The 24,199-nt window shown below is 40.9% G+C and overlaps 1 protein-coding gene across 1 annotated transcript in view; it reads left to right on the top strand.

Annotated features, from left to right (window-relative positions):
• ANKRD44 (ankyrin repeat domain 44) overlaps positions 1-24,199 on the top strand; it is a 313,592-nt gene that overhangs the window by 275,108 nt on the left and 14,285 nt on the right. The window contains exons 17-22 of the mRNA XM_044913694.1: positions 2,602-2,673; positions 12,013-12,214; positions 16,182-16,269; positions 17,275-17,392; positions 18,824-19,040; positions 22,306-22,393. Coding sequence (XP_044769629.1) covers positions 2,602-2,673; positions 12,013-12,214; positions 16,182-16,269; positions 17,275-17,392; positions 18,824-19,040; positions 22,306-22,393 — 785 coding nt within the window. The remainder of the gene's footprint in view (positions 1-2,601; positions 2,674-12,012; positions 12,215-16,181; positions 16,270-17,274; positions 17,393-18,823; positions 19,041-22,305; positions 22,394-24,199) is intronic.

Genomic DNA, 24,199 nt, shown 5'->3' with positions numbered 1-24,199 from the left:
ATTTTTAAAGTTCCAGGTGGTAAGCCCCACTGATTGTAAGAACTCAAGAAATTAGGCCCCTCTGGTTTTCAAAGCCAAATGTTATGGGGATTCATCTTCCCTGTGCGGGTTCCCGTGCCCGGGTGCTTGGTGTAATTTTCTGTTTCTCTCCCTTCTCTGTACCCCTATTGTTCCTCCCTCCCTCAAACAGTCCCGCAGGTCCGTTTAGCTCCCAACCCCATTTCTGCCCTTCCTACACAATTTGTTGTGGCCTCTTCTCAACTCATAGCTGTGGAGAGTCTGTTCTGCCAATCTTTGGATCATTTCCTGCGTTATTCACACTGATGTGGGTGTTAACTAGTTGTATTGGGATGAGGTGAGCCTCGGAATTTCCTACTCCACCATTTTCCCCAGAAGTCCCTGTCCCACTTCTAATTTATTTAACCCATCTTTGTTGCTGTCTCTTTTTCTTTTTTTTTTTTTCATGTAAACAGTGTTTTGATAAACTGCTGTTCACAGAGTCACTAATAGCCTTGTGTTGCCAAGCCCAGTGGTCAATTCTCAGGGCTCATTTTACTTGACCTATCAGGACTTCCGACATGGTTACTCATTATCTCACTGAAACTTTTTCTTTACTTGGTTTCCAGACCTCACACTTCCTGGTGTTCCTTCTAGTTCATCTGCTCAATCTATCTCCCTGCTGACTCCCCCTCATCTTTCCAACTCTCTCCTTATCTCTCATCTCTGTTTACTTTACTCTCTTGCTCATCTCATCCAGTCTTATGGCTTTAAATACCTGAACTCCACACCCATGTGCCCAACAGCTGCTTGGTTAGCATGCATTTTTGGATGCTTTAAAAACATCCCAAACTTACCATTTCCAAAACCAAACTTTCACTCTTTCCCACTATGTATATTCCACCTTTGTTCTTTTCCATCTCAGTTCATGGAACTGCCATCCTTCCATTTGCATAGGACAAAATCCTGGGAGTCATCCTTGACTTCTCTCTTTCTCTTACGTTCATGTTCAACCAATCCATCAAGAAATCCTGTTGATTCTACCTCCAAAAATATCTACAATCCAACTACTTCTCTCCATCCCTACTGCTCTCCATGGCTTTAAGCCACTGTTATTTCTCTCTTAGACTATTGCCCCAGTTTCTCTCTGTGCCCTCCCTAGAGTCTAAAAGTTAGAACATGTCATCCCTCTGCTCAAAACACACCAGTGACATTCCATCTCAGGATGAAAAGTCAAAATTCTTACAACAACCCAGAAGGCTCTTGATGACACTCCCACCCCCACTGCCACCATCTCTCTTTCCTTTCCTGTCATTCTCGTCCTTGCTCACTCTGCTCCAGCATCCTGGATGTTCTTAAGCACACCTGTTCCAGAGGGACTTGGCAGTTGCTGGCCCCTCTGCCTGGAATGCTCCTTCCCCAGATGTCCACAAGGCTCTCTCATCACCCTCCAGAATTTTCTCAGCCAGTAAGATCTTCCCTGATCACCTATTTAAGTTCCAAACTGATCTCCCCTCTGGCCCTCTGAACCTTCCTCCCCTGTTTTATACTACATACTTCTTTCTTTTATTGCCTACCCTATCGCCCCCAAGAAAATTGATATTTTAATATATTATTTATTATTGAATCTTCAGTGTCTAGGCACATGGGTAATCATTCATCAAATATTCATTGAAGAATTTTCTTTATACATGCATCATTGTGCACTTGTCTCATTATTTATTGGGAATTAATTCCTAGGGTCAGAGGTATGTACAAATTGCCCAGAAAGGTTTTAATAATTTGTTCCCACCAAGAGTCCATGAGAATGTCTTTTTCCTGATACCTTCACCAGCATCATACCCTGGTCACACTATCCTTTCTGTTCCTTCAGCTCGCCATGTTCATCCCCCCTTGATGCATTTGTACTCCCTTCTCCACAACTTTCTCCTCCAGAATACTCTCCTGACACACTTTTACTTGGTGTAATTCTTCTTATTATTTAGGTCTTACTTTAATTGTCACTTCCTTGAAGGGGACTTCCCTAATCATCAGCTGTTAAGTAACTTCCCAGTCATCCCCTATCACATCACCCTATTTTATTTTCATTATAGCATATGTCATCAGCAGATATTTTCTTATTTCTGTATTCATTTGTTTGTCTCTGATTTCCCTCCCTAGAATGTAAGCTCCATGAGAACAGGAGATTTATATGTCTCTTCCAACACTACCTCCAGTAAATGTGTGTTTGATGATGGAATAAACACTAGGTATTATAATTTTTCATTATTACAATCTGCTGGGTGAAAAGTGGATTAAACATGAATTATTTTCCTGGATTGGTGAGGCTGAGCATCTTTCAAGTATGAAAGCCTTTTTTTATTAGCAAGTGCTGAGATGATCTAGAAGTTGAAAGATTCAGTTAGAGTGCCTGTTTTAGATATGCCGTGTTCGATTTCTTATTTGTTTCGGATATGCTGCACCAGAGTTCGTATATTGCTAAGTTGCGTTATTTTTGACATTTCCAAAGCCTCTTTTGCATTGATGTCAACATTAGTATCCTTAAAGGAGGATTCCTTCTGCAAATTTTACTCACGTACAAATGTTTTTTTTTTGTCTTCACAGCTTTTAGAAAGAACCAACAATGGTTTTGAAGACTCAGACTCCGGTGCTACCAAGAGTCCACTCCACTTAGCTGTAAGTGAGGTGCCTCAGGCGGCTTCCTCTGTTACAAAAAGTACCTAAGTGTTCCTAGATCTAGGCTGCTCTTAAAATGAAAGCATAGTAACACAATAATAACTAATAATGAAAGCAGTACATGAGTAAAGGCACAGGCTGCAGAAAGACTGACTCAAATTCCAATCCCAACTTCACCCACTGGTGACCTCAGACACATTACTTACCCCGTCTGGGCCTCAGTTTCCCAACTGTAAAATGAGGGCAAAAGAAAGATAATTTTCTTAAAGCCTTTACCACAGTGTACATAATAAATGACGATTATACATTTTAACAGTCTTTTAAAAGTATTACTACCTAGTAGTTAAATTTAAAAAATTGAGGAAATTTGAAGAACACATTTTGGCTTTAAAGATTTGATGTAGCCAACAGTACATGAGTCTACAGCCTACCACAAAATCAACCAAATACCACAATTAAAAAGTTGTGAGCTATTTAAACACAAACTTGTGAGAGCAAGATGAGCACATGCGTAATTGCAACTCTGCTTTTTCTGCCTGCGCTTGAAATCAGGGTCTCGGAGGAGGTGTGAGGCTCTGGTTCTTGTACTGGCTGAGATCTCAGAGTGGGGAGGAAGACTTATCCTGTCACCAGTAAGGCTTCCTCTCCACATCCCTAATCGAAGGGAAATGCACCAGCTCAGAGTGAGGATCCCCAAACTCTCCATGGGGGTGACCGGGCCAACAAACTCACCCACCACTCTGTCTCAGCTGGTGTCCCGCTAGGAGTTGGTAGTCACCAGCTCTTCTCTAGGAGCCTCTGGGACTGACAGCCACACCCAGCAGTGGCAGCTCCCCCGTAGAAGGTGCTGCTGCAGCGTGAGGCCTCAGTGCACGACCGCAGCGATGGTGTTTGGGTGTCCCTGGAGGCTGACTGCTAAGAAGAGTGCAAAGGGGCTGGGTCTCTGAGTTCAACTGTTATGACATTCACTTATACCATCCAGTATAAGCACTTCTCAGTGTCATTCTGATGAGAAATTGAGACGGAGATTTTGTAGAACAGAGGAGAGTGTTTTGTTGATGGGCATACATATGTGGTCAGGCAAGGCGAGGGTATGACACCATCCCATAAGGACTGGGATGAATTGGTCACACTGCATGGAGCCCCTGCTTCATTGCCAGTCTCCCCGCGTAGTCACCAGCACATCTGGTGATCCCATTCACCACCCTCTGCCACACCCACTCACACACACACACACACACACACACACATTTTGGGTCCAGTGAATTAGGCTAAAATGTGCATCAGTCTTTGTTCTAGAGATGGACTTAGAGTGGGAAAGGTGGATGGATAGTGGGATATTTGCGTGTATAAAACTTCATGCCACTTGGCTCTTAGGACAGGTTGCTCTTAAGGTTGCTCCCTGGAATCTCTGCCTAACCTATCTACTGCACCTGGGGAAGGTACCCCAAAGCTGAGGGTTCACATACAGCATTGGCTGCCTCGAACAAGGACTGTTTGAGGTGATCTCAGATAGAATCCTCATGCTCTTTGCCAGTGGGTTGGTTGCATTGCCATACCTGCTCATAATCTGAGAAGAGACTTTCTTAGCTTCCCCCAAATTCTGTCATCTCTCATTCCTTTTTTTCTTTTTCCAAAAATTATGGTTGAGTGCTTACTGTGTGCCAGTTGCTCTGCTAAGATCTGTGGGATTCTGGCCGTGTAAAGACAGGGTAGCATGTTATCACTGGCGAGAACTGGGCATTTGGCAGTCCTGCAGCTGGCAGGCGCCTGGGCAGTACACCCAGAGAGGAGGCCCCAGCCCCCAGTCTTCCCATTAACAACTTGCCTAGACATGGTTTTCCCACCTGTAAATGAAAAGGAGTAAGTTAAGGACCCCCAAACCCTGTCTAATTTGTAAATTTATTTGTTTTTGTATGGTCTTGGCCAAATACCTAACCTCTTGTGTCTCAGTTTCCTCACCCATAACATGAGGAGAATCGCAGTACCTCTGTCATGGGCCATTGTGGGGATGACATGAGCGAATGCGCGTAAAGTGGTTAGAACAGTGCCTGGCACACAGGTGCAATCACCTAGCTTCATCCTCACTAATGCTAACGTATCGTTCTTTCATTTGACATATACCAACTGTGAGTGTGCTAAGCATGTGTTCGGCAGCTGGAGAGGTTGCGGTAAACACCCAGCCTCTGTCCTTGTAGAGTTTCCAGTCTAGGAGAGAAATAGGCAAGTAAATATATAACACGCCAGATGGTAGGAAGTGCTGCCCGTGCTACAAATGGGACCAGTTAAGATGCACTGAGGTGGCAGATGAGGCTCTACTTTTTATAGCACAGAATCTCACATTTGAACAGAGACCTTAAGAGCTACCCATGTTGATATCTGACAGAAGAGTGTTCTGGGCAGAGTCCAGAAGTGCAGAGTCCCTGGGGGTAAGGGCATGCTTGGCGTGGTCCCAGAACAGCAGAGTAGGGAAGGGAGAGTGGTAGGGGATGGGGTGGGACATGTCCTGGAGGGGGCGGGGAGTCAGGGGAGGGCCTCCTACTCCATTGTAAGAACTTCAACTTTTACTCTGAGCAAATTAGAAAACCATTTGGAGGAATTTGAAGAAACAGATGATATGATATGACTTTTGTTTGAAAAGGATCACTTTAGCTTCTGTGTTGAGTTTACTTTGTAAGGGAACAAAAACAGAAGCAAGATAACCAGGAAGTGTTGATGATGAGGATGAGGATGAGGACGACGGTGACTTTGACCAGGGTGACGATGACTTTGACCAGGGTGATAGCAGTGGATGAATTTTAAAACTATGTTATTCTTGGGCGCCTGGGTGGCTCAGTCGGTTAAGCGACCGCCTTCGGCTCAGGTCATGATCCTGGAGTCCCGGGATCGAGTCCCGCATCGGGCTCCCTGCTCAGCCGGGAGTCTGCTTCTCCCTCTGACCCTCCTCCCTCTCGTGCTCTCTGTCTCTCATTCTCTCTCGCAAATAAATAAATAAAATCTTTAAAAAAAACCCAAAAAACAAACTATGTTATTCTTGCCCTCTAAATGCTAACACCTTTAAAAAATTATTATTTGCTTTAAGAACCCTGCAAGTATGCCCATCACCCTCTCCAGGGGCCTCTGTGGCAATTAACTTGATAAAAACCCAAGGCACATTATTTCTCCTGTGGTTGAATTCTAGCAATGAAATAGAACCAGATGCCCCCAAACCTTGACTGCCACAAGAAACCTGACCTGCCTTGAGTTACTATTTCCTGGCTGAATGCTTCAAGTCTCCAGGGTTATCAACCCAGTGAATTTCATAAACATTTCATCCACTTGACAAAATTAAATCAAGAAACAAGGCTATGCAAATGAAAGGCTCCAGCTGTCAAGATTTCCAGACGGACCCATTGTTTCGTGGATTCTGTTGAGATCCCAAATTCTTTTTCCTCGTTGCCCTCAGTTCCTATCTAAAAAGTTCAAAGAAATTAGTTGTGTTTAAGACATATTTAAGTGACCTAACGATATATTTTTTAATAAAGATTTTTCATAAAGCAAATTTAAAATATTTGATTGCTACCTCTGTGAAGGTTTGAACTGGGTTGTCTATTGAAAGCCAAACTATTCCATGCTTTTGAACCAGCATATTTGTTCTTTTCTGTGATTACCTCCTCTTTTAGTTATTTCAGAAATTATTGGTGAAACTACCTATTAATTAGCTAGTTTAGGATGGAAATAGAGGAATAGGGCAATTTTCATCATGTACTGCTGACATGAGAAAGGTCTCCTTTCCTGCCTACTTGAGCCTCCTTCAAAGAGTTTAAAGCTTTATTGATACATTTTATATACTCCAAGAACCGTATACCTGCCCTAAGACAGAATCTTGCATTTAACCCTAAAATAGAATTCCATATCACATGTTCCTTTGTTTCCAGGTTAAGCTCTAAAGTGTGGCAATAAGTGAAAGTTCTTGTCTAATCAAAGTTACTTTCATTATTCCCCTTAAATTGCCCTTAAAGTTGAGTGTACATAGTTTATGTCTTCGATTCTGTGGGGTAATGTTTTTGCATGCTAAAATTCAAGCTAGACTGGGGGAGGAATGAAAGGAATTCTATGGGTAAATCTGGCCTTTGAACCATTCTGTCTTTAAGATAATTTAAAGTGCCTGATAGAGAAGAAAGTGTGGGTTGGAATTCTGAAGACTTCCTAATTACCAGCAGGGTCACTCCATCTTTTTTTAAAATTATTATTAAGCCTCTAAATTTAACACAGGCTGATGGATTTATTTTTTGTGGTGAGGATTAAAGAAGAAAGTGTGGGGATAAGTTTAACACCTAGCTTAAGTGCCTTGTAATGTGACTCCGCTCTTCTGAACAGAGCTTTATCCCTTCACACTGGCTTCCTTCCTACGTACATTTCTCTTTCCCGTGTCTTCTCTTTATTAAATCTAAATATGTTAGCCCACATGTTTTGTAGATACACATGCAATTTATAAGTAGCTGATTCTATTTTCCTAGGCTAAGTCATACAGATGGAAATTAAAATGTTTACCCTCTTTGTCATAATAGTTAACTGGCACTGAAGGAACCAGCATTTGCAGATGACATCTAGACACTGCTGTTATCTACGGGGGATTCATTTCTCTTTGGTGTGAAGTCAGGATTCCCATATAAGCGAATCAGTTGCTACCATTACACTTTATTTTTTTTTTATTATGTTATGTTAGTCACCATACAGTACATCATTAGTTTTGGATGTAGTGTTCCATGATTCATTGTTTGCATATAACACTCAGTGCTCATTGCAGCACATGCCCTCCTTAATACCCATCACCAGGTTAACCCACCCCCCCATCTCCATCCCCTCTAAAACCCTGTTTGTTTCTCAGAGTCCATAGTCTCTCATGGTTCATCTCTCCCTCCAATTCCCCCCCCCCATTTTTCCCTTCCTTCTCCTAAAGTCCTCCATGCTATTCCTTATGTTCCACAAATAAGTGAAACCATATGATAATTGCCTTTCTCTGCTTGACTTATTTCACTTAGCATAATCCCCTCCAGCTCCATCCATGTTGATGTAAAAGTTGGGCATTCATCCTTTCTGATGGCTGAGTAATATTCCATTGCATATATGGACCACATCTTCTTTATCCATTCGTCTGTTGAAGGGCATCTCGGCTCTTTCCACAGTTTGGCTATTGCGGACATTGCTGCTATGAACATTGGGGTGCATACGGCCCTTCTTTTCACTACATCTGTGTCTTTGGGGTAAATACCCAGTAGTGCAATTGCTGGGTCATAGGGTAGCTCTATTTTTAAATTTTTGAGGAGATGCCCCATCCCTTGCTGTTTTCCAAAGTGGCTGTACCAACTTGCATTCCCACCAACAGTGTAAGAGGGTTCCCCTTTCTGCACAACCTCTCCAACCTCTCCTTGTCAATTTTGCCATTCTAACTGGTGTAAGGTGGTATCTCAGTGTGGTTTTTATTTGAATTTCCCTGATGGCTAATGATGTTGAACATTTTTTCATATGTCTCTCTCCTGACTCTCCTCTTCTCTTTGTACAAGTTTGAAATTTGAAATTTGAAATTTCATATAATCAAGTGATCTTGGACAAATTAATTAACGGTGCTTGTTTTGTTTTGTCATCAGTAAAAAGAATGTTTGCATAGATAAATAGCTGCTACTTAAAAATATATTTCTAAATATATATAAGTTTTTTTTTTTTTTTTTTTAAGATTTTATTTATTTTTTAGAGAGTAAGCGAGAGAGAAACAGCATGAGAGGGGAGAGGGTCAGAGGGAGAAGCAGGCTCCCCGCTGAGCGGAGAGCCCGATGTGGGACTCGATCCCAGGACCCTGGGATCATGACCTGAGCCAAAGGCAGACGCTTAACCATCTGAGCCACCCAGGCGCCCTATTTCTAAATATATATATGTACATATATATATGTATATATTTCTCCTACTAATACTAATAAATGATAATAATAGCCATTATATTAAGTCATTTATTCACCAAATAATCGTTGAGTGTCTACTATGCCCTCGGCATGATTTAGGGTACAGCAGTGAGCAATACACATGAAGTGCCTTCAACCACAGATGATAAACAAACCAACAGATAAGTAACAGATATCAAGTGGTAATAAGTGCTATAAAGATAACATAAAGCAGGGTAAGTGGGTTGGAGAGTGTCTGGTAGTATGCTGAGGTGGAGGGTGGAGGGCTGTTTTTTGCCTCTGAAAAACCTCCAGATAAGGTGATATTGGAAGCAGAAGTCCCAGGAGAGCCACGTGGCCCTCAGGGGAAAGAGCTTTTCAGACAGGAAATAGGAAGTACAGATGCAGCGGCACCTGGCCGGCTCAGTCAGAGGAGATGCGACTCTTGATCTTGGGGTCGTGAGTTCGAGTTCCACACTGGGTGTAGAGCTTACTAAAAAAACAAACAAACTTTGAAAAAGAAAGAGAGAGAGAGAAGATGCAATAGCAAAGAAAGAAAGGAAAAGAAAAGAAAAGATGCAATAGCCCGGAGGAGGAAATGTATCTATTTAACCATGGGGTAGGAGGAGGGGTTGGTGTGGTTGAACAGAGTGAGTGAGGAGGCATGCTGATGATCAGGGTAGAAGGCCTAGTCCTAAGGGCCGGAATGGTTTGGGATTTTATTATCAAGGAAGGAAGGAGCCATTGACTAGTTTTCATCAAGGACTGGTATGTCCAACTTGGGTTTTAAGAGAGCTCATCTGGAGGCTGTGAGAGTAATAGATTGCAGTGGGGCGAGGATGGAAAGGAAGGCCCTTGCCATAATCCTGGCGAAAGAGGATGGTGCTATAGCGAGAACTGGGTCAATTCTGGACATATTTTAAAGAAAGAGAGAGATGATGGCGCGTTGAGGGCTGCTGCTAGCCACACTGCACCTGTGTGTGAATTAGACCAGGGATGTGGGGGTAGATGTTTTCCTGCCAGGGGCCAGAGAACCTGATGACACCTCTGTGTGGTTAGCAAGAGGGGTCCCTTGCTCTCAGCAGACACATCCCTGTACAGGGCATGGCCAGGCTAGGATGGGGAGCCAGAGGCTATTTTCAACACCCACTTGCCCTAGTGTCCCAGAGCCCTTGTATAGGACTACAATCCTGGGCTTAAGAGGGAAGATAAAGACGACTCCAAAGTTTTGGGCCTGAGCATCTGGAGGTATAGCCTTACCACTTACTAAGATGGAAGAGGCTGCAGCTGGAGCAGGTTTGAGGAAGGAAATTAAGAATTTGGTTTGGGACATGTTAAGCTTGAGATGCGTATATTCAAGTGGAAATATCAATAGGCAGTTGAATATACAAGTCTAGAAGTAAAAGGAGAAGTTAGAAATGGGATATTGAGATTCATCAGCATGTGAATTATTATACTGCATATTATAGGTAATATATATGTTTACTACATAATATATAATAACCATAATCATTCACAAAATAATGTAAAGAGAAAGTATTAAAACAATTCCTTTCAGTACTCTTAAATTCTATGGATCCTTTTATATTTAGTTTTTGGTATTATTGTTGTTAACATACACTTAGGAAAAAATTCAAAGGATTTTTAGAAAGGTAGTAAGTCCATATACTCTTTACTTTATCTTCCATTTCTCGAGGTAGCCACCATTAACACTTTCTTTTGTATTCTAAAATTTTCTATGAACATGGAAATATACATAGATATAGATAGGTATATATCTAGATATATTTGCTTTTTATATAAATGAGGTCATGCTATACGCACTGTCTGCAGTTTAGTTTTTCAAAAAGTTTTTGATAGATTTTGTCAAATCACTCTTCACAAATGTCACACCATACTCCCAGCACAACAGAGCATAGATTGCTTTTTTCACCATGTCTTTTTTTTTTTTTTTAAGATTTTATTTATTTATTTGAGAGAGAGCATGAGCAGGGAGTGCGGGGGAGGCAGAGGGAGAAGCAGACTCTCCGCTGAGCGGGGAGACTAAGGGGGCTCGATCCCAGGACCCTGAGATCATGACCTGAGCCCAAGGCAGACGCTTAACTGACTGAGCCACCCAGGTGCCCCTGCTTTTTTTCACCATGTCTTAACTAGTACTGGGACATGACCAAACTTATTCATTGTCAATCTGATAGTTGAAAAATAGTACCTTAAAAATTTACGTATTTCCTCCATATGTTCATTGGCCTTTCATATTTATTTTTCTGTAAGCTGTCTTTTCATGCCCTTTGTACATTTTCCTAAGTTTTGAAATGGTTTGTAAGAGCTTTTTGTGTATGAGAGATATTGATCTTTTGTCTGTGCTAATAAGCTTCTTTTCAAATACGTTGTGCCTCGAGTAATCGCTACGGTGGGAAAGCAGAAAGTGCAGCTGACATAAGAGAGGGAGCCTGGCTGCTGAGGACACCGGGGGCAGGACTTCTCTGTGTCTCCTTCTTTACTTCCTTCTCCTTCCTCAGTTCCCCCCCTCCTATCCTTGGCCCTCTTCTCTCTTTTATTTCCCATGTCCTTTGCCTTGTGTGTGCACATACATTTTTTTACCTTATAGACTTAATGAAAATTATCTCTCAGTCTTTCGATTTTCTGTCTTAGTAGTGGGAAGCCTCTTAACCTAACATAGCATGGGACCTCATAATAGGCCTGAACTTGGTGCTGGTGCACAGAATATATTTCCATAATTGTGTCTATGTTTAATGATAATCAATGGGAGAAGTAAAGGAGAAAGGAGGAGGCATCCACTGTGTACAGGATATTATGGAAAGCCTGTGTGAATTTATCTCTTTTTATCTTCCCTGGGAGGCAGCTTTTATTGCTCTCATTTTATAGATGAGAAAACAAACTCTAAGTGAAATTAAGAAACTTGCCTGGGGTCCCATGCTTAGAAATTAAAATGTTGGACTGTAACAGATCTGTATGCTTCTGATGAATTACCAAGTCCACATTGTTCTTAGTGATTTTTTTTCCTCTAGGTTTAACAGAAAAGTCTCCTCCAGAATATTCTGATTGTGTCAGTATGTTTAGGAGTGAACTGATAGAACATTATATTAATTCATTCAGCTGCTAATCTGTATTAGATTATTAGATTGATAGATATAAATATGAGAATATATTTAGTACCTTTGGAGCAAATTATCTGACAAGAAAGAACATGAAGAAATTCCTATGTAGCTGTGAGGCTTGTGCATTCTAATTTTTCAGTCTGACTCTCCGGTTTGTCTGTTTCAGTAATTATCCCCAGCATTTTTCTGATGTGCCCTTTGGAGTGGTCACCAACTGTGACCTGGGAGGCTCAGCCCCTCATGTGGGTTGTTGTGGGGTTTGAGGTGAGCGAGCATTTGAATGGTTGGTTTCTTCTTTGCAGGCCTACAATGGGCACCATCAGGCCTTGGAAGTCCTTCTGCAGTCGCTGGTGGACCTGGACATCAGGGATGAGAAAGGCCGCACCGCTCTGGACCTGGCTGCCTTTAAGGGACACACAGAATGTGTGGAAGCACTTATCAATCAGGGCGCATCCATCTTTGTGAAAGACAATGTCACCAAAAGAACCCCACTTCATGCCTCAGGTGGGTCTTGTCAAGAGTCTGGTTGCAAGTGTAAGAAAAAGGATGACAGCATTTTCTTTCATCCCAACTTTTCAAGTATCAATTTTCTTTCTACATCAGCTATGCCTACACTCTTCCAAAATGCTTTTGGCCTACTATCCACTTGAAGAGGATTAGTGTTCTATAGCCAGAAAGACTCTGGTCTTCTTCTTTTAGAGCCGTTTTAGGTTCACAGCAAAATTGAGAGGAAGATATAGTGATTTTCTGTATACTTCCTGTCTCCCTCCACCCCGCCCCCACACACATGCATAGCCTTCCCCATTGTCAGTAACCCTCACTAGAGTGTTTCATTTGTTACAATTGATAAACCTCCATTGACCCATCATAATCATTGAAAGTCCATAGTTTACATTAGGATCCATTCTTGGTGCTATACCTTCTATGAATTTGGGCAAATGTATGATGACATGGATCCAGTATGATAGTATCATACAAAGTAAGATGTTATAAACACTGCCCTAAAAATCCTCTGCGCTCTATCTGCCTTCTTAACTCAGGAGAGAGTTCAGAACTTTGACCAGTGTCTACCACAAAACTTCCTAAAGAGGAGGCAAGGTGTAATGTGATCTTCAAATGAGTTACACGGACAGAATCACACAGCATTTTAAAGCATAAAATTAATGATTTTTTTCACAGCTATTTCATAAAAAGTGTCATCAGACAGCAATCTAATTGGTACATCATTCTGCCAGTCTAAATGACGCTTCTTAGCTTTTGCTCTGATGCTGATTCTTGATGCATCATGTGTTAAAATAAAGACTCTTAAAAAGTGTTATGTATATATCAAAAAGTAAGTAATTTGACTTTTTGGGACTTTTCTCCAATATACATAAAATAAAATTCTGTCAAGACATTTCTGGATGTATACACAGATACAAAAGTAATGTGGAAGAATCTCTAGCTCAGCTGAGGCATAAATACCTTTGGGTCAGGAATTCAATGATACCAGCCTTTGATCAGGATAGTAGATATTGGCTCATAAAGAGAAATAACTATCTTATTCAGACCATGAAATAATGGGTGGATTGGGAAACAAGGAGTAAAGACAGCTTTTCAAAAGACTTTATGATTCTTGTTACTTGGAAAAAAATGTTAGGTCTTGTGAAACTATTTCCATGTATATATCCTTGAATTTCCAAACCACTGAAGAAAAGCAATATAGAGATTGAAAAAAACATGGTGTTGCCTAATTATCTGGAAATGATTGTTCCTGGAAAAAACTTCAGCCATGAGGTCAGTAATGGTTGGTATGGTTAAATTATAAATTCTCATTTCCCATCACACTTTGTGTTTTTGGTATTCTTGATATAATTATAAAGTATTATTGTGAAGTTTGGTATTCTAGGCACTCTTGGTATTATTATAAAGTTCAAATTTAGTTCTCCTTCTTAAAGATTGGTTGTATATTATTATGGCAAGCATTCTGCTTTAGGTACGATGTACAGTATTTCCTGACAATTACAAGAGGCCTACTTCGATTGTGGAAAATTGTCCTTGTAAACAGGTAAACAATGAAGGATAATCATTGTCACGCATTTGCCACTGGGATATAGGTTGTGGTCCAATGGAGCCCCCTGGTGGTTAAGATTACTCCTTTTGGATTTCCCTCCTGTCATTCATTAAAGAGACGCAGGCTGTTTTTGACTATTCTCCACAAAATGTCTGCTGTGCAGAAGCTTTAGCTTGCGCTTCCAGAATCTCTTCCAGTTTGAGAGGGCAGTTTTTTGTTTGTTTGTTTGTTTGTTTGTTTGTTTCAAATCCTGGGAGTACGGTGAGGGGCAGGAGCCAGGACGGATATTAGAGGTTTTGTCACAGATAGTTGCAGGGACAGTTGTAGGCTTTGAGCAGCATGATAAATGGCTGTCACTCACAGCCAGGGAGAGACTGAGCGGGTCGGAGACAAAGCTGGAGTTGGCAGGGCACGGCCAAAGGAGATGTTAGCAACTGGGGAAGATGTCGTGGGTGGGAAGCGAATGAGAATTCTAGTTTTGCTACACTTTTACGATAGAGGGGAATTATAATTACCCGAGGGCTAAGTTCAGAATCTACTGGACACCACCCCACACCCTGCCAACAGAACAAAATAAAACAAAAACAAAACACCACCTTAGAAATGGGTTTGTTCTCCAGCATACTTAGATGATTTTACTCTCTTTTTCTGCGTAGCCAAAAATCAAGCATCTTTGGAACTATTATTTTTTTCCCTTTGGAACTATTATGATTATGAGTATTTAAAGAATATCAAATTGATATCGGAAGAGGAATCAGTGAAAATACACTATACCTGCACTTTCATGACCCCATTGTCTGTAGTATTTAGCTATCAGTCCTCTGTTAATCAATTCCCTTTTAAGCATACATTACATTCTTGCATATTTTACCAGTGGTAATAGATTTAATGTAATTTTTAAAACAAAACAACAGCAACAGCAGTATATTGCCTGTACTCCAGGCCACAAAATTTCCTCCTGAGATACATAAATGGAACATTGCTGAATGAGCTGAATGCAATGGTCTACACAATGTGGGCATTATTCCTGTAGTTAATTTGAGCTGTGTCGATGAACGTGAGCTAATTCTAATATGCATTGTCCCTGGAAAGCATGTCGTTATTAAATTAGCATTCTCTCACGACCGGCGTGCAATAAAAAGAACTGTAAAACGCAGCTCTTAGAAGAGCCTTTATCAGCCTAACATAGCTGCATCTATTCCCTTCTCTCTCCACAGCCATAACGAGGTAAAAGCAATGTGTTTTATGGTGTTCTCATTGTTCAGAAAGGAGAGAAGGTCACGTTTGGGATTTTAAACATATTTGTTCTCATCCTACTCCCTCAGTGGAAGGCCGTGTTTTTTGTAAGGCTGTGGGTTCCATTCAACAAGCTAGCGGAAAATACCTTAGCCCAGCAGATTATCATCCCAGGAGGCTTGCTTCCCAGCCCTGGAGGCACCACCACTCCCCAGTGTAGCATCTTGCCTGGTGCGCACTAGGCCATGACCTTGTATTTGGCCCCAGCAGTCAAGGCCAACATTAGGGCTAGCTTTCCTGCCCGTGGGCAGCCCCCCCTAGAGTGAGAAGGGGCATGGGGAGGATGGGGCAGCGCCTGGGAAGGGGCAAGGTGGGTGCCCCAGTCACAGCTTGGCCAGGGACAGAACGGAGGGGCCGGAGGGGACAGGAGGTGGCAGCCACAGGAGACCCCGGAAAGCAGAGAAACCGTGGGCCGTAGTTTGAGGAGCTCCCAGGCAGAGTTGTCCTGCAGCCTCGGGGTGCGTCTGTGAGTCTCCTGGGAGCTGCTGGTCAGTCAAGGAGCAGTAAGCCGGGGGCCTGCATACACCTTTCCGGTGTGAAGTTTTGCTTCAAGTCACCGCTAATCAATCAGAACTATTGCTCCAATGTCTACCTCCAAATGTAAAGTGACTGGGAGAAAAAAAAAAGCAGGACCTGTTTGCGTCTCCCTTCCTCCTCTCCTCTGCTCCCCTCTTCCCTCCTCTCCTCCCATCCTGTTCTGCTCCCCTGTTTTGCCTCTTCTCCCATCCTTCTTTTTAAAAAGGGCTGGAGGCAGGCTGGACACAGGATTATACAGAATTGGGTGACTCTCTTAGAAGAACACAAAGATTAAGCTGAACATTCAGGAAAGGTTATCAGTCCCAAATGAGAAGGTAAGAAAGGACATCATTTTTCAGGAATAAACTCTCAATACAGGAGCCAGGAAAAAGTTAGGTGAGGACCAAAGGGCCCTGATGGGAAAAAAGGGGAAGAAGAATTGGTGAACAACACGAAATCGTGCCCAGCAGCTAGTACGAACTGGAAACCTGGGATAGCTGTCAGCAGCATTGAGAACGACTGATTTGAAGTCCAAATAAATTTTACTTTGAAGCGATTTGTGTAGTGCTGGTCTGTTAAAAGAATGTCCATTATTTTCTTTTTCAGTAATTAATGGTCACACACTGTGTTTGCGGCTATTACTAGAAATTGCAGACAACCCAGAAGCAATTGATGTGAAAGATGCCAAAGGACAGTAAGTGTTCTTAAACCGGGCCTGGGGTTGGCGTTTCAATCACAACAGGTAATTGGTTAATTTTGTTAAACAGCTAGGAGGGTTGATGGCTGAATTCTAGTTTGGGGTATATATTTGGGTGAAATTCATAGTTGAGAGCCCTAGAATAAGGAGGGGGCTTTGTGCTAGAGTATATATCCAAGAGAAGTATGGGAAGGGGCGTATCTTGATGACAAAGAGCCAACTTTTTATGTCTGTGGCCATGATTCCTGGCCTTTCTTTCATTTTGTTTCTTCTTTGTATACACTTTTACCCTCTTCTGAAGCTGCTGCATTCCCATTTTGTAAATTAATTAGGACAGTAGGACAGACCTCAAGAGGTTATCTCTATCATAAAAAAAAAAAAAATCCTTCGTATTTTTATCATTTCTGAGTTTGTTTTTCCAAAGTATTTTCCATCTGTTAGCCCATCCCCCCACCTAATTTCTCTTACAAATAGGAAATGCAGCGCAAAAAACAAAGCAGGACTCATCCCAGATACATGAGTTACTGTCAGAGTTAGAACGAGAACCTTACTTCCCGGATCCCAACACTCTGTTGTTTTTTTTCCCTCTGGCCTTGTCAGGCTTTTTTTTGCTGCAGTGAAGCTTTGATCAAATAAAATCTTGAGCAGAAGTTCAACATAGAAAACTATAAAGTAGAGCTGTAATGATAGGAGCAGGAGGGCCTCCTATCCCTGCTCAGTGATTATTTGGTGAATGCTACACAGTTTTGAAAATGATGCGATCAACATGAACAATTTGTATTTTATTGTATTGATCATTCTATTGACACCCTTCCAGGTGGCCTTTAGAGACCAGGGACGGAGATGGCTTGTTCCATGCATCATATTAGCAAACTGGGGATGCTCAGAAAATATTAAGCAATTGTTGAGAGAGAGAAGAGAGAGGTGTCCTCCCTCTGGAAGTGATGGGTGTTTGTTTTCCCTGATCTTCTTTTTTAAAGCCTGATTTATTTCTCTGCCTAGAACCCCGCTGATGCTTGCAGTAGCGTACGGACACATTGATGCTGTTTCATTGTTACTTGAAAAGGAAGCCAATGTAGATGCTGTTGACCTCATGGGCTGCACAGCTTTACACAGAGGGGTATGTGCATCTTCCTCAGCTTTAGTGAAGCAATTTTGTAGTGAGCTTGTTGCCCCCTCCACCCCCGCATATGAAGTTTTAGTAAAAAGAATGTTTTCCTAAGATAAGTAATTAATCTCAGTCAGTCAAAAAGAAATCACAGGGGTACCTGGCTGGCTCAGTCGGTAGAGCATGCAACTCTTGATCTTGGGGTCATGAGTTGGAGCCCCACGTCGAGCATAGAGATGACAAAAAAGAAAGAAAGAAATGACAAAATCTTTTGCAAAGGTAAAATAATGGCAGGTACTCTTAGGTCCTGCTTTTCAGATTTCATGTTAGATTGTGATAATAGATACATGAACACCTGCTGTTGGTAGAATTGGTTCTGTTTTGTGATTATACGCACATCATAGAAAATTTGCAAAAAAAAATTTTTTTAAGGCTCAAAGAAGAAAGTCACAGTCACCGGTAATCTTACCCCCTGGAGATAACTACTTTTTGGTGTATGTATCACCAGTCTTTTTTTGCTGTATATGGATGTGTTTTGAATTTTAAAAAGAGAGAATACTGAAGATGCTATTTGGAAACTGCTTTTTTTCTCCAAGTAGATCGAGGACCTTTTTCCAACATTTTTATTGCATAAAATTAACCAATTACCTAAATATTTTTCCGCCCCATTTTTTTAATCCCCCATTGTGTGCAGGAGGTATAATTTATTCCAATGATTACCTAGTTTTCAGTAGCCATGTTAATTGTTCTTTATGACAAATGTTGGGCCATTCGCCACCTGAAATATGTATCCTGTGGATGAGTCTTCATATACATCTGCTGAAATTTTTTTAAAGCATGTCAAACTAAATGAAACAAAAACAGAAATCATAAAATTGCTATTTGGTAACGGTGCTGAACACTATGATAAATGAAAAAGAAAAGAGAAGAAGAAGAACGCTAAGCGGTCAATATCATAATCATAGTTCTTATTTTTTGAATACTTCCTGTGGGCGGAGCCACAGGCTGGGTGCCCTTACACGTCTCATTACGCCTCACGACAGCCTATGAGTCATTATTACTATTCCTACTTCCAGGTGGATAAAGTGAGGCACAGAGAGGCAGATAGATTTGTCCACGTTTTACAAGCGGGAAGCCAGGAGTTCACTTGTACCTTCCTGATTCTAAAAGCCCATGTTTTCCGCTCTGTCATGAGACCCTTCAAGTTTCTGTTTGGAGAGTCTAGAGATGTTTCTAAAATGCTGGTGCGTTCACAGACTTCTCTGTCATGAATCTTGCTGGGGTTGTCCACCTCTGTCCTCTGACACAGGGCAGAATCTGCTTCCCCTAAGGCCCAGGCGTCTGTCCGCTCACTCTGAGCCTAGCCTCACTTAGCCACCGCCTTGCTTCCTGCATCTCTGCCCTTCTGAGATGTGTTTTGTCTTTCTAATTGCAATGCATCAGATTATGACAGGCCATGAGGAATGTGTGCAAATGCTGCTGGAGCAAGAAGTGTCGATTCTCTGTAAAGATTCCAGAGGGAGGACCCCCCTGCACTATGCGGCTGCTCGCGGCCACGCCACATGGCTGAGCGAGCTGCTCCAGATGGCACTTTCCGAGGAGGATTGTTCTTTCAAAGATAACCAAGGCTACACGCCACTGCACTGGGCTTGTTACAATGGTGAGTTGATTGTCGTTTGACTGATTCCAGTAGATTTCCTGCCCGGCACCACTGTGGTCTCAGCGGAGGTGAGAACATAGTGTAACGTCGTAAACCATGGTTTCCAATCTTTCTGCATCTATGATACCCCTCTTTTTTTTTTAAGTTTTCCCTTCATGGCTATCATGATGCCCTCTTTTTGTTAATCGCTAACGTGTAACTCTTAATCAGAACCTTTGGTGAACTGAAATAACTAATTTTAATCAGGGTTTGAGATCCTACAAGGAATTAAAATAATACAGCTAAGAACAAATAAATATGATGTAATAATCTGTCACAACTGCCTACTAGTAGATGCATGATTTGGCATTTCTTTTTATGTCCTATATCCCCTGTTTAGTTGCACTTGTTATTTGGGAGATTTTAAATTTTTCGTTTCACTTATGTGAGTGAAAAAGAAAATGCATACTAATTGTAACATATCAAAAATGGTGATGCTGCCTAAAGTAAAATTGTCTCCATTTCCAAATTTACTTTCTGATGTAATTCTGATGTATGTATCTTTCATAATTTTCCCTTGAGAGTATTAAATAAATACAAATTGTGTATGCATCTATTTTTGAAAACTAGAATCATATAACAAGTATTATATAACTTTCTTTTTTTGTTACTGTTTACGTAAGTTTCTATTGCAGATATTCTTAGGAGTCAATATATATCTGTGTACATTGATCCTTTTAATAGTTGTATGTTTTATAGCATGCAGTGGGATAGATATACACATATGTGAGTGTGTATACCAGCATTTATTATTTATTCATACCAGAGCCTTGTTGATGAACATTCAGATTGTTTCCAGGTTTTTTTCCAATTATAAACAATGCTGCAGTGTTTGTGTTCATATTATGGTACCTTAAATTCTGTCAGATAACTTTCCAAAAGTGAAATTATTGATAAGAGAGCAATGTATACTTTTTTAATTTTAGTGGATTATACCATATTACTTTGCAAAAAGAGTATAAAAATGTATTACTCCGTCAGACATGTATATAAAACGTACTATTTTCTTAAGCCCTTGCCAGCCAAGACAATACCATCTTTTTTAAATTTTTGTCAGTTTGAAGGGCAAGAAATAGGTATCTCATTATTTCAATTTGTGTTTCTCTGATAGTGTATTTATTTATGTATTTGCATTTCCTTTTCCTCTTCTGGACACGCCTTTTTCATCTGTTGCCCATTTTTTTCCTGTTGAGTTATTTATCATTTCTCATATGTTTGTAGAAGTACCTTGTCTTAGAAGTAGGAACCCTCCATTTGTTATGTGTGCTGCAAATGTTTTCTCTCCGTCTATAATTTGTCTTTGTTCCTTGTTTATGATCTCTTTTTCCATGCATAGATTTTGAACTTTTATTAGTTGAATCTGTCAAATTTTTTGTTGTTGTTGCATGTAGGTTTCCAGTCTTGCTTAAGAAGCTCTTCCCCACCCACCCCCTGCCAAGTTTATGTGGATAATTTCCCATATACTTCTTATTTGATTTCTATAATTTTATTTTTCCATTTTCAATTCTCCTATTAAAATTTTCACTCAGAAACTATAATTATTAGGACCAGAAAGGTTTTGGGGTGCTCTCATATATCAGTGTCAGACCTTTCATTATAATCCTCCTTTTTTCAGTGAGAGCCAAGTTTTCTCCTTGTTCAGCTTGGTTACACTCCTTCCCTGCCGTTGGCAGATTGTGATTTTTTTTCCCCCACTTACTAATGGATGAGAGCTCCCTAACTACCATCTGAGTCAAGCTGTGAAAGCTCTCTGGCGCTAGAAAACCTACAGGAAGGGGAAGACACAATCAGAGTGTTGATAACAGACCGCATCCTCTCCCCTGGAGTGCGGTGGAACAGTGGGGGTGGTGGGTCTCTCTTCTTAGGCCTCTTCGGGTGCAAGCTGGAGGAGGATCAGTCCTCTCCCAAGTAATCACCCTTCCAGTACAGTCTTCCAGATCCAAGGTTCAAGTTCCCATCTTCCCAGATTCCCCTCCACTGAGCACTTTGAATATCGAAAGTTGTGCAAGGGTCCCCAGTCCTCCCCACACAGACCTTAGGTTGGAATTCATATAGTCTCCAAGGAATGGTGGGTTTAGATGCTGCCCTAAGTGAGGTCCTTCGGGGGGATTCATACTACTGGAGGGACTGAAGTGTCTGGGACTGTTTGAGTGAGGGTTGGATGTAGTTAGAAAGCTGAACAGTATAACTTGAATCAAGTTAGGGGATTTTATATTCATTACTTCATATGCTTCTACATCCTCCTAAAAGCAGCTTCACCTTTTCTCTCTACAGGTGCAAGAAAGGTTTGACGTGTATTTTAATACTTAAAATTATCCAATCTACATAATTCTGGGATAGATCATAACAGAACTCTAATTTAGCGCTGAATTCATCTAAGAAGAGGTTCAGGACGTAGTCTATATTCCAAAGCCAAATAGCATTGCCTTCTTGCTCTGACAAATGCACATTGTCTCACAAACCACATTTAGGTCCTTTATCAACTGAAAACTCCATCATCCTTTACTAGTCTGATTTTTTATATGTGGGAAACTGAGGCTCACAGATCCCAAGTGGGTTGCCTAAGTCATGTAACAAGCAAGCTGACAGAGCTGAGGCCTTACTCAACCCAAATTCAGTTGATTTAGAAACTATTGTCATGTCGTTGAAAATAATTCCTCACATTCATTCATCTACTTATTAAAAAAATACTTATTGGGTGCATACTATTTGCCAGGAACTGGCCTTGGTGCCATTTTAAACACTTACATAGTATTTTATAGTCAAAGCCCTTTCACCTGCATTATCTCAAATACTGTTTTCTATCAGTCACATCTTCTTTCCTGAATTAGGTTGCATAATTGTAAGTGAACCTATTCACGCAGGTGAAAGGAGAATTTCCTGTTGTAAACATGGGCAAACTGAGGCATATCTATGTCAGGCATCTATTTCTTGAGAACTGAGGATGATATTGAATCTATTCCACTTGCAAATGAGGTCCCTTCTTTATCTCTTTCTCTCCTCTAGAGCATAAGGCCTTCACTGTTTCACTATGTCTCAAAACACCTGTGAGCATAGTTAATGACATTTTGGCATTTTGTTTATTCCACGGAGAATGAACATTCAGCCAATTCAGGAAAATTCACAAGCCAGAATTCAATACTTAACAACAACAACAACAAAAATAGATTGTGTTGACCAAAATTTCTTCCTTGGAAACTCTCTAAATTCTTTTGATTCCTTACAGGTAATGAAAACTGTATAGAGGTACTTTTGGAGCAAAAATGTTTTCGCAAATTTATCGGTAATCCCTTTACTCCACTGCACTGTGCAATGTAAGTAGAAACGCTGGGAGTTAATGGTGTTGCTTTAATCATTTTAACTACATACAGACAGATTGCCTCTCTGGGAAGGGACAGGCTTTTAGACTATAGGTAAGACCAACATATTCCACTTTGCTGCTAATGGCAAATGGGTCTGATAGCAAAGTGTGGTCCCTAGTGTTAATGATCTTCCAGGAGCTTTTTGTGGAGTGCCCAGGCTCCACGGTGGCTCACCTGTCACTGAGGGAAACTACATGAAGGGTCGTGGGTAACTAAGAGGCACGTTACACCCCAGGTGAAGAGCTCTCCAGATGTACCTCACATTTGTGTACCAAATTCTAAAAATAAATTGGGGTTAACAGCAATATGCCTATGGATGATTAGAAAAGACATTTTATGGCAGGAAGACTTTTTATATATTGTAATTCTCCATTCTTCATATGTTGTAAGTTCTTTTTTGATAAATGTACTTTTTGCTGCCATCTCACAGTATGAACCATTGTTTAGATAATACAGTGACTTGAAAGCAGACTTCCATGGTCAGCCTGGGGGAACATGGCCACCTGGGACCTGCTTTATCTTTGCATTGTCTCCGGGCTTCACATGCAGCTGGGTCATTTGATTGAAAGATATTGGAGGCGTATAGTGGATGAATAAGCAAAGAGTAAGAAATAAAGGGTAGGAGTGATTTTAAATCTGAAGGAACCATGTCTTTGTCACTTTGGTATCCCCCAAAACCTAACATGATGCATAAGTGGTGCACAGTAAACTCCTTCCTGGATGTAGGGGTTCTGAAGAAATACTGGGGTTCCAGCATTTAATCCACAATGATTAAAGAACCAAACAAACTTTATTTTACACTTCATGAAGCAGACAGTGTCCACTTGCAAGAGTTCAGAGAGCTACAGTGTGAGGCAGAAAGCAGGAGGTTTTTACAGAATAAAAAATAGGAAACAGGAAAGAGAAGGAATAAAAATATCTGATTAGCGAGGGTTTCATATCTGGCCTTATTTGAGGTATCATAGGAATGGGGCAATCACCCATATAACTTGGTAATTATTAATTGGTTAACTAGATGGTCTGACCTCTGAGAAGACGGAACATTTACAATAACATGAAACTTAAAAGTTGAGGGTTTTTTTTTGCTATGTTGTTTCCCGGGATCAGTGGTGCCTGACCTACCAAGTAAAGGTTCATGTGGGATCGATTTGGTAGTTCTTCCTCCCCACTTTGATCAACCTCTGGCCAACCAAGAGGTTTGAGCAAAGGTGATGTTGCAAGTTATTCTCAGTTACCATTGTCTCTTTGGGTCTCTCTCTGTTTCACAGGAGATAATGTCAGGTTTTCATTCCAGTTGGAGGGAAACCATTTGTTAGCTGGCTTATGGCTGCATACACACATCTAAAACCCTTATAGTGAGCGCTGTGTATTGTGCAAGACTGAAGAATCACAGACTGGTACCCCTGAAACAAATAATACATTATATGTTAATATAAATTAATTAATTAATTAATTAATTAATTAAAAAAAAAAAAACCTTGAGAGAACAACAGACTAGGAAGCAACAGACCAGGAAGATAATTATTAATAGTAAAAGTATTCCTAAGGTTTACAGGACATTCCTGAACCAGGGTCCCCATGAACCAAACCAACTAGATTCACAGAAGTTAAGAAATAATCCCGAAGAGAGGATACTTCTTTAAGCCAGTTGGCCTGTTGACCAACTTATGCATTTATTTATTTGTCAAAAATATCAAAAGATTTTAAAACACCTAGTCGAATAGGATCATAGGTCACTGTGCAACAGTACTTAGTTAT

Source organism: Neomonachus schauinslandi, chromosome 3 (genome assembly GCF_002201575.2).
Source record: "Neomonachus schauinslandi chromosome 3, ASM220157v2, whole genome shotgun sequence".
In the NCBI taxonomy this organism is placed as follows: domain Eukaryota; kingdom Metazoa; phylum Chordata; class Mammalia; order Carnivora; family Phocidae; genus Neomonachus; species Neomonachus schauinslandi.
The sequence above is the reverse complement of the archived record's forward strand: the minus strand, read 5'-3'. Positions and strand labels throughout refer to the sequence as shown.